The 15280-nt window shown below is 33.4% G+C and overlaps 2 protein-coding genes across 2 annotated transcripts; both read left to right on the top strand.

The window, feature by feature from the left end:
* The first annotated feature begins 6680 nt into the window (after positions 1-6680).
* On the top strand, positions 6681-7628 carry LOC107287609 (olfactory receptor 6F1-like). Its single transcript, XM_015816131.1, has one exon. It carries the CDS (start codon positions 6681-6683, stop codon positions 7626-7628), a length of 948 nt encoding a protein of 315 aa, XP_015671617.1.
* Positions 7629-13495: 5867 nt separating this feature from the next.
* Positions 13496-14470, top strand: LOC107287610 (olfactory receptor 6B1-like). The gene has a single exon (XM_015816132.2). The coding sequence runs from the start codon at positions 13499-13501 to the stop codon at positions 14468-14470; it is 972 nt and encodes a 323-aa protein (XP_015671618.1). The 5' UTR covers positions 13496-13498.
* Positions 14471-15280: the final 810 nt, after the last annotated feature.

Genomic DNA, 15280 nt, shown 5'->3' on the forward strand with positions numbered 1-15280 from the left:
TTTGTCCTGACTTCAGGCGCTTTGGAAAATAGCTTGACTCCCTGTTCTTTGTGGCAGCCCCTGAGATATTGGAACACTGCTATCATGTCCCCCCTTGTCCTTCTCTTCATTACACTAGACATACCTAATTCCAGCAACCGTTCCTTATATGTTTCAGCCTCCAGTCCCCTAATCATCTTTGTTGCTCTTCTCTGTACTCTTTCTAAAGTCTCAACATCTTTATTACATCGTGGTGACCAAAACTGGATGCAGTATTCCAAGTGTGGCCTTACCAACGCATTGTAAAGTGGTATTAATACTTCATGTGATCTTGATTCTATCAAGATCACGTGAAGTATTAGTACCACTTTACGTTAAGTAGTGTTAAGTTAAAGCATAGAATCAAAATCACATGAAGTATTAGTGCCGCTTTATAAAACCTTAGCAAGACCACACCTGAAATACTGCATACAGTTTTGATCACTACAAAAAAGATGTTGAGAAATAGTGCAGAAAAGAGCAACTAAGACAAGAAACAATGGATGGAAACTAATCAAGGAGAGAAGCAACCTGAAATTAGAGAGAAACATTTTAATAGTGAAAATAATTAATCAGTGGAAGAGCTTGCTTTCAGAAGTTATGGGTGTTTCATTACTGGAGGACTTTAAGAAGAGACTGGAGAGCCACGTCTGAAACGATATAGGGTCTCCTGAGCAGGGACTTGAAGTAGAATACCTCCAATGTATCTTCCAGTTCTGTTCTGATTGATTGATTAATCTAATTTCTTTTTGAAATGAAGTATGATTTTTAGATGTGATATTTATTTTTTTAATTAGAAAAATATGTGATATTGAGTCAGCAAATGCTAAAGGCAATGGCATAACTTTCCTGAAAATGGGACAATTATAGATATGACTTTCATCAGTGGATCATGGCTTTTTCTTAGCATCAAGAATTTTCTTTGTAAGAAGAGTTTTGTAGTTTGTTTGTTTTTGGTAGCAATGATTTGAGGAATGAGTGAATGGCAGTTAATATATTACTGGAGTTAATTCAGGCCAATAAAGTAGATTTGATTGTTCTGCATCTCTAGTCAATCCTGGTTTTAGATTTGAAGAAAATTAGGGAGGGATAACTAATCATTGATTCCTTAATAATATATTTCTGAATACAAGCTATTGAGCAAAATATGAACTAAAGAACAATCTTGTTTTATAAATTTCATTCTACATTTCATGACTTCCTTTCTAACTATTTTACATGTTTCACTCTCTCACAATTTAGATTCTGACTTAGTTTAATCTATTCCATAATAATAATAAATTGCCATGAATTGCTTTATTAATGTTATGCTTACATAAGAAAATCAGTTATGTAAAGTACACATTTTCTTTGGATAAGTTCTGCTGGTGAAAACTATACTTTTTCTAAACTAATATTTAGAAAAAGAAGGAGGAGGAGAATAAAATAATCTCAGAATGGTATCAGCAAAGATTTAATTATATTTTCCACACCATGTCTCTGAACTGATGCAAAAATAATATGCAGTAAATTTCCAGTTTATCCATTCATCTGTTCTACAATTCATATATGCCAACTCTCAGCTCTCTGCCTTCCTTTGTTGTATTTGGGGAAAAAATGAAAAAAAAATACTTATTACTTCTACTTACCCAGTCTAATGACAAGTAGAACATGCTGAGATACAAAGTATGAAATAAAGTATGTTTATATAATTATAACCAAAACTTCCCTTGAGATTTAATCTGAATAGCAATTAGACCTCATGTGAAAACACTTTTCCAGTTATTAGGATTTCCCCCTTTTCTCAAAAGGCAAGTAAGCTACAGTGGTGATGAGGGTACCATTGGGAGACCTGAAAAAACTGGTTGGGGTACATCATCATGGAGAAAATTTATCTATGTGATTGCTAGGAGCCAAAAATAATTTGATGGCACATGATGAACCAATTAATTTAAGAGAGAGAGAGAGGAAGGGAGGGAGGGAGTCAGTCAGTGAGTGAGAGAGCTGAAGGAAGGAAGGGAGAGGGAGGGAGAGTGGAAGGAAGGAAGGAAGGAAGGAAGGAAGGAAAGAAGGAAGGAAGGAAGGAAGGAAGGAAGGAAGGAAGGAAGGAAGGAAGGAAAATGTCTGAAAAATGATTTAGCTAATGAAGGTTTAGCTAATGAAGTTCAAGGATATAATAAAAATGGGGGTATTCTAAAAAAGTCCTTAAACATTATTGAATTAACATTATTCAGAAGCAAGACAGGAAAGATAAGGCAGTTGCATCAAGTAAGGAAAGATGTTGACAAAGAAGGTCTTGAATAATTTGGCTTGACCCACTGGATAATTAGTTTTCTAGATATAAGACTATTGTAGAGTTATATGAAATCACATCCAAGAAGAGGCAGTTGTGATAAGGAGATAATAACCAGAAGTTAAAAAAATCCATTTATCATATGCACTTTTTCTGTTCTTTGTAGATTCACAATCATCTCTTGACCATTTCAGATATGGCATAGCATTCAAGCAGAGTTGGGAGGTCACGTAAAAGGGATTTATGGCTATGGAGGAGATGTGATTGAATTTATCATTGGTTGTTGATTTAGGCTTGCTGAAAGGATAGTTCAAAGAATTATTTTAAGTGTTCAGAGGCAAAGTTCCTTGAAATTGATTCCATTATTCTGCAGAGTAGTTTCATGTCAGAAGAAGCATGTCAACAATTAACAATTCAACTTAACAGTTACAACTCTTCCATTGTGATTAGCTTATGATCAGTTAAAAGGATTTTCTAGAAGATGGCTAGGACCAAATAAGCAACCTGTTATTTCACACAGTGATGAGAGGCTAGAAATTGCACTTTAAAAATTGTATTAATGCCTAAAGGTGAAATATTATTTCAAAGTTGGGGAATCATAAATTAAAGTTTTCTATTCATTGTATGTAATTATTTTTTTTATCTTTGAAAAACAGGTTTAGTAAATGTACCAGCATAAATAAAAAATAGTAAATGGAGTGATCAAAGTTCACTCTGAAAAGATTCAGATGCAGAATTAAAGAAAAACTTGATCTGTCAATAGAGGTAAATAAGAAGGATTCTAAGACCATGAAAATCTAATTGGGAAAAGAAAAGTTTCATTTTTTAAAGAATAGGGTATGCTCCATTTGCTTTTCTTTTTTGCTTTCACCCTCTTCTTCATTACCGGTTGAAAGCCAGATAAGAAATGTTATTGTGGTGGCACACTTATAGAATGCAGTAGTGCAGGCTAACTCACTGCTCATTCCAGGAGTTGAATTCTGAGTGGCTCAAGGTTGACTCAGCTTCCATCCTTCCGAGGTTGGTAAAATGAGGAGCCAGATTGTTGGGGGCAATATGCTGACATTTGTAAATTATTTAGAGAGGGCTGTAAAGCATTTTGAAGCGATACATAAGTCTGAGTGCTATTGCTATTGCTACTTCATCCTATTAAAATCTGGGTTCAACTAAACAATTATGCAGCAAAATAAGGACTAATGGAAGCCAGGTGGAGATTAGAAATTTATTTTACTTTATCAACATTGATTTGCAAGAAGCATCTTCATGTTGTTTTTTGTGTGTGTTTTTGTTTCTGGCTGAAGGAGAAGGAGTCAAAATTAAATCCATAATTCATTTATTTTGTTTGTTTTATGCATTTTCAACTACTTGTTATTTTGATATCTTAATGAAAACCTGAATTCTGAATGTTACAATGATGTTCATTACTTGAAAGCCTTTTAAACACCATTTTTCCCCCTGTTGGTTGAAAAAAAGAGGGTTATTGCTTGTTTCTTTTTCAGCAAACCTGGAAAGATAAGAACTTCTCTTGAACAAAGTGGTTAGTGGCCCAGGACAAAAAATTACAGTTTAATATAAATTTAATTAACACAAACAGATAATAAATTATTCTCCATATATTTAATAATTTCCCCTTTCCCAAGGAAGGTTCATTTATTTATTCATTAAAATCTACCTATTTAAGCTCGCAGGGGCAGAGTTTTAAAATAAATAGTCTTTTTTGAAACCTCAGGGTGCATAATTTATAAATCAAATTATAATATTCAGATAATGTCCAGCAGAAGTTTATATCCTTTAGTTTTCTTTTTTACAGACATGAATAGAGTGGTTCAGCATCAGAATTTATTTCTTCTTTTGCTTCCTGTCTTTCATCATGCTGAATTCTCTCACTCTTTGTCCTTCCTTTTTCTTTTTTAGAAAAGCCCTCTATCTCACAGCCTTTCATTTCTCAAGGACCAAGTCTGTAAATATACATTCTGTACTGATGATGAGGCTTATTCTGAAGGAGGCTATATATTCCCCTTTCCGTACTTTCTTTACAATTTATTGTCAGCACAGATTCCAAAGTAATAAGTGCTTCAAGCCCTCCTTCACTTCTCTGGAAATAGATAAAAGGGTTCAACAGTGGAATTATAATGACACTGAGACTATTCATAGTTTTGTTTATTTTTAAAGACTTCTGCTTAGAAAGCTTGTCAAAAAGGAAGATGGTGGAACCATACCAAATCACCAAAAGGAAAGAAAATGTAGAGAAGGCTTTTTGTCAAACTTTGACAAGATATGTAGAAGATATGTAGAAAAGTCCACATAATACAAATGTAGAAAAGAAAAGTCATCATGCAGGAACCCTAGATGGCAATGGTGGAAATGATGAAGGATGTCAGTTCAATAAGGATAATATAATCACTGTCCATCTTGAATACATAATGGAAGGAGGAAGCTTTAGGGTTCTGAAGGTTAATACTATATGGAACAAAACTGTGACTGAATCTAGATGTTCTGCTTTGGATACCATGAAGCCTCCTCTCAGAAGGTAACAAAGAAAACAGGTTGTGAAGAGGATGTGTAGTGTCCCAGACAATCTTGCGGACCCTGCTTAAGCAACGCTTATTTGCTATGTCTTGGATGGAAGAGAGTGAACTGCCAATAATCTTTTCATCCATCCTCACCACTCTCTGCACCCCATTCCTATCTGAAGCAGTGATGCTTCCAAATGCTGTATGACAGAATGCTCTCGATCGTCCCTCTATAGAAAGTGGTAAGGACAGGGGAAGGAAGATGTGCTTTTCCCATGCAACACAGAAAATGCAGGTGGTGCTGTGCCCACTTCACCAATGTCTTGTTGTTTAGCCACCAAGAAGCCTACTTGTTAACTGCAAACTCAGGAATTTGATGCTGGTAAACATCTCTACAGGTGAATCAATAATGCACAGAGGAGTATGGCTGTGCATGCCTTTTCTGAAATCGACAATGATCTCTTTGGTTTTTCCAATGTTTAAAACTAGGCTGTTTTCCTTACACCAATTCACCAAACCCTCAATCTCCTTGCGGTAAGCACCCTCATTGTCATCTTGAATAAGGCCCACTACTGTTATATCTTCCACAAACTTCACAATATGGCTGGTGGCAAACCTAGCACAACAGTCATGGGTCAACAGGGTTTAAATTTAAATAGGAATTGATAGCTAAAAATAATAAAACTCAAGGAAATGTACATCTATGAATAAAAGTGTTGGGAAATGAAAGGGTTGGGAAATGAAAAGGAGTGGTTGTTGTAAATATAATGTACAGTAAAAGTTGTATTTGTAGATGTACTAGCAATAGCAGTCATGGAGTAGAACTTGGATTTTAATTTAAACTAAACTGTAGCTAACATAAAACAAATGGTTAGTATTTTTTATGGTTCCTATAATTATTTTTATTATTTTATGCGAAGCCTTTTGAACAATGTGTATTTTTTTTCCAGTTTACTCATTTCTTTCAAGACTTCCTATCCATTGGATAGATTTTTGTAAATTGTACTTTTCTAAACTCTTAATAATGTGCATAAACTCAAAATTGATATTTTCATGATACACTTTCATTACAGAGAGTTGCCAGCAAAAGAAACAGCTGATTTGGAATTCTGATGGAAGATTTGACAAGAAGATAGTATATGGAGAAGGTCCTATAAATTAGGGTAAAACAATCATCCATATAGCATACACTTACATTGTTATAAAATTTCAAGAAAACATAGGTATAATAGGTATAATGATTAAATATAATTGGATGTACTTTAGAAGCAAAGGAATGATAATATTTTCTTAATTTGCTGAAACTTGCAGTATATTTTCAGTTCACATTCATAGATTAAGAAAATGATGTCTAAACAGCTAAAATTTAGCGGGAAGTGCTCTAACATAAGAAATACAAAACAAAGCAAAGCCATGTTGTAGGAAAAAAAAATAGAGAAATGTACTGAAATGAAATGTGCACATGTTATATGATTTTTTAAAAATTATTACATTAATGTAGAAAAGGATGAAATGAATATAAGGTTTGAAAAATACAAAAAGTGAAGAAAAAATTGACAAATTAGTCCCGTTTTACCATCTTATTTGGATAGTCATTGTCACATTTTGAAAGCATCCAATTATGCTTATAGCTAAAGCGGATATTTCATTAGGTTACAGTATATAAAGTGTCTTATTTAACAAAAATTATTTTTTCTTTTACTCACATAAAATAAGTACTGCTAAAATTTAAAACATGGTATAAATTTAGTAAGCATAGATTTGTATGTTAATATATGGGAAATATTTTCAAATAAACTTTAATACAATATTTTATTTCATTCCCAAGCTCTAGATTTTTATTCAAGCTCTTTTGACAGGCAAATGCTCTGATACCGATGAGAGAAGAAAATGGCTCAAGAGTGAAGGAATTTATCCTTCTGGGTTTCCCTGGATCTTGTGAACTCCGGATCTCGCTTTTTATACTTTTTTTCTTCATGTATCTCCTTACAATCATTGGAAATGTATCTATCATAGTTTTAGTGAAGTACGTTCAGAGGCTTCGTACACCCATGTACTTCTTCCTCTGCAATTTTTCATTCCTGGAAATATGGTACACATCCGCCTGTATTCCTAAGATGTTGTCAATCCTTATTGCTCAGAACCAAGCCATCTCATTCATAGGGTGCCTCACACAGATGTACATTGTTTTCTCCCTGGGATGTACAGAATATTTCTTGTTGGCTGCCATGGCTTATGATCGCTATTTGGCCATCTGTCACCCCTTACACTATAATATCATCATGTCTAGAACTCTTTCTGTACAAATGGCATTTGGCTGTTGGACATGTGGTTTCTTAATTATTTTGTTTCCAGCCTTCTTTATATCTCGATTGTCTTTCTGTAACTCCAATGTCATCAACCATTTCTTTTGTGACATTGACCCTTGGATAGTCCTCTCTTGCACAAGCACTTATACAGTAGAAATGGTCTGTCTTATTCTTTTTGCAATTGTCATTGTGGGATCCTGCATGATTACCTTGATTTCCTATATTTATATCATTGCTACGATCTTAAGGATTGCATCAGTTCAAGGACGTCAACGAGCTTTCTCCACTTGCTCTTCCCACCTCACAGTGGTGATTATATGGTATGGTGCTACCATTTTCCTTCATGTCATACCTTCCAAAGAGCAGTCAAAAGAACTGGCGAAAATAATTACTGTTTTGAATACAGTTGTCACCCCCTTGTTAAATCCTTTCATTTATACACTCAGAAATGCAGAAGTGCAAGAAGCATTGAGGGCTGTACTTAGGGCCTCAGCTATAAATCTAAGTAATAGATAAAATAAGGGTTACAAATTAGCTTCACAACACCCATAAAGGTAACATTGCATTGGGTCCTTATAGTGATATGTCAACAAATAGAAATTAATTATTTGCAAATTTATGGAATGTTCTGCATGATATCCCATGACCCTTTCATCTAAGTTCTAATCATGATTAAATAAATGAAAATGGATGACATTTCTAAACATGTGTAACATGTCTTTCACTAGATATAGAAAAAAAGAACTACAAAAGTTCTTGACAGTAGGTATGTTATTTTTAAGAAGGAAACAAAAGTATTACAAATTTACTCTCCTCTATGAAGCAACGTTTATTAAAGTTTTGCCTTCAGTTTGATTTAATACACAATATGAAAGTACTTGGAGACTTCTAAAGATTCTCTGAATAAATTAAATCCAAGCACCAAATATTTAATGAAAAATAATTATAACAAGCTGCTGTTAGTAAGTGATACAGATTATTTTCTTCTAAATAAATTATACCCTCTGATTACAGCCAGAATGTAAGCAAGATATGAGACTGCCAGTAGAATGGCTTCACTGAAAGCTTATACTCCCTTCCTCATATATATCACAGTTGGAGAATTAATAGATCAACACAGAATGCCTTATTCCAAATGTATTATTACCTCTAGCGTACAGTGTGTTTTGTTAATAGGAAAGCAAAATATGACATTTTAAATGGATGAACCCCAACTGTTAAAGTTTTATGAATGTTTTCCATAGTCTTACATTACTATTCTTTCTCTGATTCTGAAAATAAAATGGAGAATGAGGGTAACAAAATTTTTGAAGTATAATTTAGAATGGTAAGAAAATATTTAATGAGATATTGTAATTTTATTATTTTTTTATTTAAATGAACGCATGGTATATGTTGTCACCTGATGTTTCTGTTAAATAGATGAACAGATACAAAACACAGGCAACTATTTTCTACAGATTCTAGTACATGAAACATTTTGTCCTTTTTTTTTGCAATTAGTTAGACTATAAAAATTAAAGGCTTCTTGATTATCAAGTTCTAAACCAATACATTATCCTTTTCCTAAAGTACCACTTCTCTGTATAACAGAATAACAGAGTTGGAAGGACTTTGAAGGCCTTTTAGTCCAACCTCCTCCCAGGAAACCCTATACCATTTCAGACAAATACTTATCCAATGTCCTCTTTAAAACATCCAATGTTGGGGCATTCACAACCTCTGGAGACAAGTCACTCCACTGGTTAATTGTTCTCACTATCAGAAATTTCTCCTTAGTTCTAGGCTGGTTCTTTCCTTGATTTCTATCCATTGCTTCTTGTCCTGCCTTCAGGTGCTTTGGAGAATAGGCAGATCCTCTCTTCTTTGTGGCAACCCCTCAAATATTGGAACATTATGCATATGCAGTGCATAATTATGCATATACAGTGTTTACATGTCTGTGTGTGCATGTTTGGGAGGGAACCTATTTTTTAAATCATGCTGTACTGTTTGTCAAATGCTTTTAACTACTTGGAAGGATTTTATTTTAATGGTTCTACAGTTTTAAAAAATGAGCTGACTATTCCTTTTTTTTTAAGTACTTAAAGTGATATTCCTGTCAAATTTAAGTACTTTTCTTCAGAATAAACTCCATAATTAGTTAGGGATCCTGCAAAGAGGGAGAGAAGTGTTTAATATGCCTATTCAAAGAATGAAGCCAAGCAAATTTACTGCATAAAACTAAGGAGATATTTTAACAATAATATTATGGGGCCACAGAAATCTTTGCTGAAAAAATACAGTGATTGAATGAATATTCTTTGTTTATCATAGGGGATTATTTTGGCAGGCAAATATTATAAAGCTCAAACAAGCAAACCAATGCATCTATCTAAGTGGGATTTCTTGAACCTTGTCAACTATGGATCTCTCTCTCATGCCTCTTCTATTTTATGTGATCTTTTTGGTGCATTTATCTAGGTATTTCTTCCTCTGAAATCTTTCTGTCCTGGAAAGATGATACACAATAGCCTGTATTCCCAAAATGTAAACAATCTCTTTGTCCAAACATGAAACCATTTCTATTCTATGTTGTATCACAAGGATACACATTGTTTATCTTTAGGAATATTTTCTCTTATTGTTCTGTTAACTATTATACTGTACATGTATTACATTTAGAATGTTCAGATTTGGATACGTGGCTTCTTGGCTATTTTTCATGACATCCTTATTAATCAACTATCTTTCTGGAATTCTAATGTGATCAACACTCCTTTTGTGATATTGTGTCTTGGGTTGATTAACTGATTAATTAGATTTAGAGGCTCTCTGACTCCAAAATAACCACAGATGGGTTATCTATAGATGAGAATAATATAAGGAAGGAATAAAAAAAGAAATCCTATTTGTATGGACCAATATACACTTCCTCTAACAAACAAAAAATAAATAAATCACCACAGTGCTCCTGAAAGAAGAGCCATTTTAAGAAAAAAATCTAGAACATTATCAGGTGGGGACAACACAGATATCTGAGGGTGGCACTGATCATTCCAAAGGACAAATGCTGTGACAAAAAAGGAGTGTTTCCTGGGTCTTGACAGGTGGTAATGTTTGCACTTATATATTTGTTTAGCAGGTCATTTCACAAATGTCACAAAATGTGAGTCTAGATGATATATAAGCACAACAACAATTAAAGAAATATAGCAATCCAAAGCACTTAAATATGAATAAAAATAAACATTGAAGCTTGTAAAGCAATAACTATCACCTAACATCATACTACCACTTGACTTTTAACACAGAACTGACTGATCAATTTCTTTGGTCAGCCCTTCCATGTTTTCACAGAGGACCTTCAAGGTTTTCTGTCATCACTTTATGGCATTCTGATCCAGTTTCCTGTATGTATCCGCTTTCATCCTTTTCTCTCACAAATATGCTAATGTTTAATTCATATGGCTGTTATATTAATATTACACATACTTTCTTTGCACAATTACAGGGGTGAAATAAAAAGCAGTGCAGAAATGTATTAACAAGAATGAAAAAAACAAAATGTAGGCCCTTCATACAAATTATTATATTTAATATATTATTGTATTTAGCAATAGGGATAATATATTGTGAAAATGTAAAATAATGTTAAGTTGTAAAAATAAATATAATTAAAAAACAAATTACTTGTAAGATCAGTTCAACCATTTTTATACAATTATTATACAATTTTTGGTGGCACAAGAATTTGGTCCCTAAACTGTCTTCACTTTGGCAATGCAGGAAGTAATTATAAGGACGCATACCCTACTCACAACCCATGTGAAATACACATTTAATTCTGATAAAAGATGTAATTTTAAACATGTTTTTTTTTAAATCATCCACTCTAAAACTGTAGTAGTAGTATCATCCCTCTCAAGGCCACTAATTGTTATATCACTTGGGGATGAGGAAAATTATAATTGCTTTTCAATATTGTTATTCCTTCCTTCCTTCCTTCCTTCCTTCCTTCCTTCCTTTTCTTCTTTCTTTCTTACATGGGAAAAAGCAATATTTCTCAGGAAATATTGTGTAGTGAAATATTTGGGAATAATATAATGCAATAATTATGAAAAATAACTGCATAGATGTATCTTCAGGGAACCATCACTTCTTCTCAGGAATGTCTTTGAGATTACTGAGTCATTATATAAAATATGAATGGTGAAAAACAGAGTGTTCTTTGAACTGTCCTTGAGATGCCACTAGATGCCACCACATTAAGGACACCTTTAGTTCTGATATAAGGTTAAAGCACAGTACTTTAGTCTATGTAAATATTAGTATCTGTATGGGTGTGCACCCTTAAGAGCGTCCAATGTAATAATATATTTTGCCACATAAGAAGATGGAATTTGTTCAATAGATTTCTGTAGTGTGTTCAAGTTAGGGATCATTATTTTTAGAATATACAACTCTTCATGAGTTTTAGAGAGGCAGAATTGGAAGTGGAAACTCAAAGAAAGGGCAAAAGGACAAAGTTTACAATTTTTAGCTACATCTTTAAAGGAGACTTTAAATGAGACTCTCTCCATTTCCAGTTTTGCCATAAATTCAGCAGTATAATAGGGGAAAAGTAGGAGGATACATTTACCATTAAGCAAAGCCAATGTACAGAAAGGGGAGAAATACTGTTTATGTCTCTAAAATCTTGATGCCAAGTCACATATAGTGTCCCTGTCAGGACTAGTTTCTTATGAGAAGACTAGTTGTTTCAGAAGAATTCCACTCTACCACACCTAATGAAATTATATCCACTGCAAAATCCTAGGCACGCCTACTCAAAAATAAATCTTATATTATTCAGTGGATCATGTTAACAGGTAAATGTAGAGAGCCAAACTGCATTAAAATAGTGTGTGCTTTAGCAAAAGTTACAAATTTGTGGTCAAAATATGTCCACATCTATAATCCAGGTCATCTTTTTAAAAACTATTAATGTTTGTTACATTGGAAAGCCAGAACTAAAGACATACCTAGCTTGTTTGTAAATATAAGTTTTGAAATGAGAGTGAAATATTTTACATTACACAATGCTCTACATGCTATTGAAAAGCTTGAAATGCAATGCATTGTTATGATATTTAGTCATAATATAAATAATAGCAGTAGTAATATGCTGTAGTAATGGATTCTTGTAATGGACTGAAGTGCTCACAAGATAAACTGAAAGTCTCTTCTAAATATATTTATTTATTTACAGAATATATTTCAAATCATGATCGTTATTATTATATTGTATGCTTCCAAATGTCACAGAATACTATAATCTTTATTTTACAAGCCACACATGATTGCATTATAAATATGTGCATTAACTTATAGCCAGAAGTAAAACTGAACCAAAGCTGATAGTTTAGGAAATTCTCTCCTGGCTTAGATCTAAATCTATTAATTGGAAGTGTAATTTACATTTATTAAATTGTTGTTTGATTTGATTCCTGAACTAAGGCTTAGGGGTTGTTTGTTATTTAATATGCTTCATAATATTAAAGACTTAAGAGCATATCAGATGACATCCATCAACCTTACACTGAAAATCCAATCCTGTTTAAAATATTCTCTCTTTTTTTTACCCTCCCAAACAAATACACAGTCTGTAACTTCAACTCTCCAACAAAAATAGGAAAAAGAACTTTGCCATGTCCTGAAATTTGCACTTCAGCATCACAAGCTAATGGTGTGCATTGTTAATTAACAAATGAAGAAACTCTTATATCTTCACAGATGCAGAATATCAATAAAAGTTGCATTATGTTAAGAAAAAATATAAAAGTACTATAGTATGGAGAAACTATAAGAAGATAGATGTTTTATTATTTTTATATCAATAACAGATTGATAAAATCACATATAGAAAGAAAATCAAAGTCAGAGCAATTCATCTTCCTTTTAATATGCCATGGTAGTGGTCAATGACAATATTTCAGAAATATATTATTTGAAGTTTTAAGACAGTCTTCTAATTTTTTTTCTGTGAGACAGCAAAAAAAAGGAGGAGGAATTGGTATGACCAAATTGAATTTTTTAAAAAAAACATTTTCCAGTGTTTTTGCTGATAACTTCTCAAATAAACTGGTGCATTTGACCCCATGTATCCCTCCCACTAACATATTTGGCTGTATTTTCAATATGCATTTTTACTGCAGTTAAATTGTAGTTTATATTAAAATTGGCTATATTTGATGAGATTAGTGGATTTATTGATTTGACCTAAAATAATTTACATACCAGTTTATTTTGCTGATTTCTCAAATGCATTTACTTTCATGAGGCACTTTTATTATGATAATGTAAAATATGCTTAGCTCTTTTTATATTATTATTAACAGTGAAAACAGTGATGAACATATTGGAGAATGCAGAACCACACTTCTCACTCCAAATTCATTATTATGGGTTTTCCTGAACTTCCAGCACATCAGCTAACATTGTTTGCAATATTTGCCACCATCTACCTTCTGACTTTGGTGGAAAATGTCCTCCTGATTTTGACCATAAGTTTGAGCCGGCAGCTTCGCACTCCCATGTACTTTTTCTTAGGAAATCTTTCTGTTTTGGAAATCTTCTATGTCTCAGTAACAATGCCCAAGTTATTCTCCATCCTGTGGTCAAGAGAGAACAAAATTGCTTTCCAAGACTGCCTCGCTCAGATGTACTTTTTTCTCTCCTTGGCATCTTCTGAATGTTTTCTTTTGGCAGCAATGGCTTATGATAGATATTTGGCAATTTGCTATCCACTTCATTATACTTCCCGTATGAACCACAGAACCTGTGTTTTCCTGACTATGGCTTCCTGGCTTAGTGGTTTCCTAGCTTCCATTCCATCTGTGGTGATGATCTCCAGGTTGCAGTTCTGCCATGAAAATATCATTGGACACTTTTTCTGTGACATCTCACCTTTACTGAAGTTGTCTTGCACAGACACTTCAACCATCGAGGTTCTGGATTTTGTGGCAGCACTAGCTGTCCTTATAACATCAGTTGTGGTGACTGGGACATCTTACATATGTATTTTCTGTACAGTTGCAAAACTTCCTTCCAGAAAAGATAAAAGCAAAGCTTTTTCCACATGTGTCTCTCACCTAACAGTTGTTTCTATGTTCTATGCCACTACCATATTCATGTATGCCCGACCCCGGGCCATTGGAACATTTGACTTGAACAAACCAGTGTCCATCCTCTACTCAGTGGTAGTTCCATTTCTCAACCCAATTATTTACAGTCTCAGGAACAGAGAAGTAAGAAAGACCTTGAGCATTGCTATATGTCAGGTAGTCACCTTCTCAGGATGTTTTCTAATGAAAAGATTAAAGCCTTTGTTAAGCTGATGTGTGTCACAATTGAAGATCTTTTGCAACAAGTATTCCTTTCACTGTCACGAAAATTAATTTACCAACTTGTATAGTTCCAAATATTTTACAATCTGAACAGTTTGTTTTGCTACAACAGATGCATGTCATTTTTTGACTGAAAAGGTGATTTGAATATTTTGTTTTTTATGGTATATTACAAAAATTTTGGAAAACAAGAAGAAAACCTGCAGACTAGATAACAGCCTTCCTCCTGCCCCTCCCCCCAAGTCATTCCCACACACCATCATATTTTTAAGCATTTCATACACTTTGCATTTCTGTAGGCTCAGACGTAAGAAATAATAAATCTGCTATAAAGTGCTCTTATATTACTGACTATTCATTACTAACAGGGCTGAAGATTTTACTGAATTCCAACACTCAGAATACATATCTCATTAGGCCAGTTAGAGTCACAACTTCTCACTTTATGCTAGATGGTTAAAGAAAGTTAGAGAAATAGTTTATTTATACATATTCCTTTGTTTGACTTGACTATTGTCATAGAACATATTTTGTATTGATAACTTATATTTGATATTTTTAACACTGTCTATCTCACATTGTTCTGATAATGTTTTAATAATATTCTAAAAAACTACAAGACTACAAGAGGAACACAATTTTATTTTCCATGCCATAGTCTAATTGCTAATCTTAATGCAAAGCCACACTGTTGCAAGGAAGAGTTGATACCATTTAACTGAATTATGCAAACCTCTTTCAAAAAATTATTAAAGCAATAGGATATTATTATTTATTGAGCTATATAAAATAGCTGCATAA

Source organism: Protobothrops mucrosquamatus, unplaced genomic scaffold (genome assembly GCF_001527695.2).
Source record: "Protobothrops mucrosquamatus isolate PMUCROS unplaced genomic scaffold, P.Mucros_1.0 scaffold400, whole genome shotgun sequence".
Classification (NCBI taxonomy): domain Eukaryota; kingdom Metazoa; phylum Chordata; class Lepidosauria; order Squamata; family Viperidae; genus Protobothrops; species Protobothrops mucrosquamatus.

Bases quoted from the DNA above. Each gene is read 5' to 3' on its own strand.
- LOC107287609 (XM_015816131.1), top strand. From the start codon at position 6,681: ATGAGAGAAGAAAATGGCTCAAGAGTGAAGGAATTTATCCTTCTGGGT.
- LOC107287610 (XM_015816132.2), top strand. From the start codon at position 13,499: ATGCAGAACCACACTTCTCACTCCAAATTCATTATTATGGGTTTTCCT.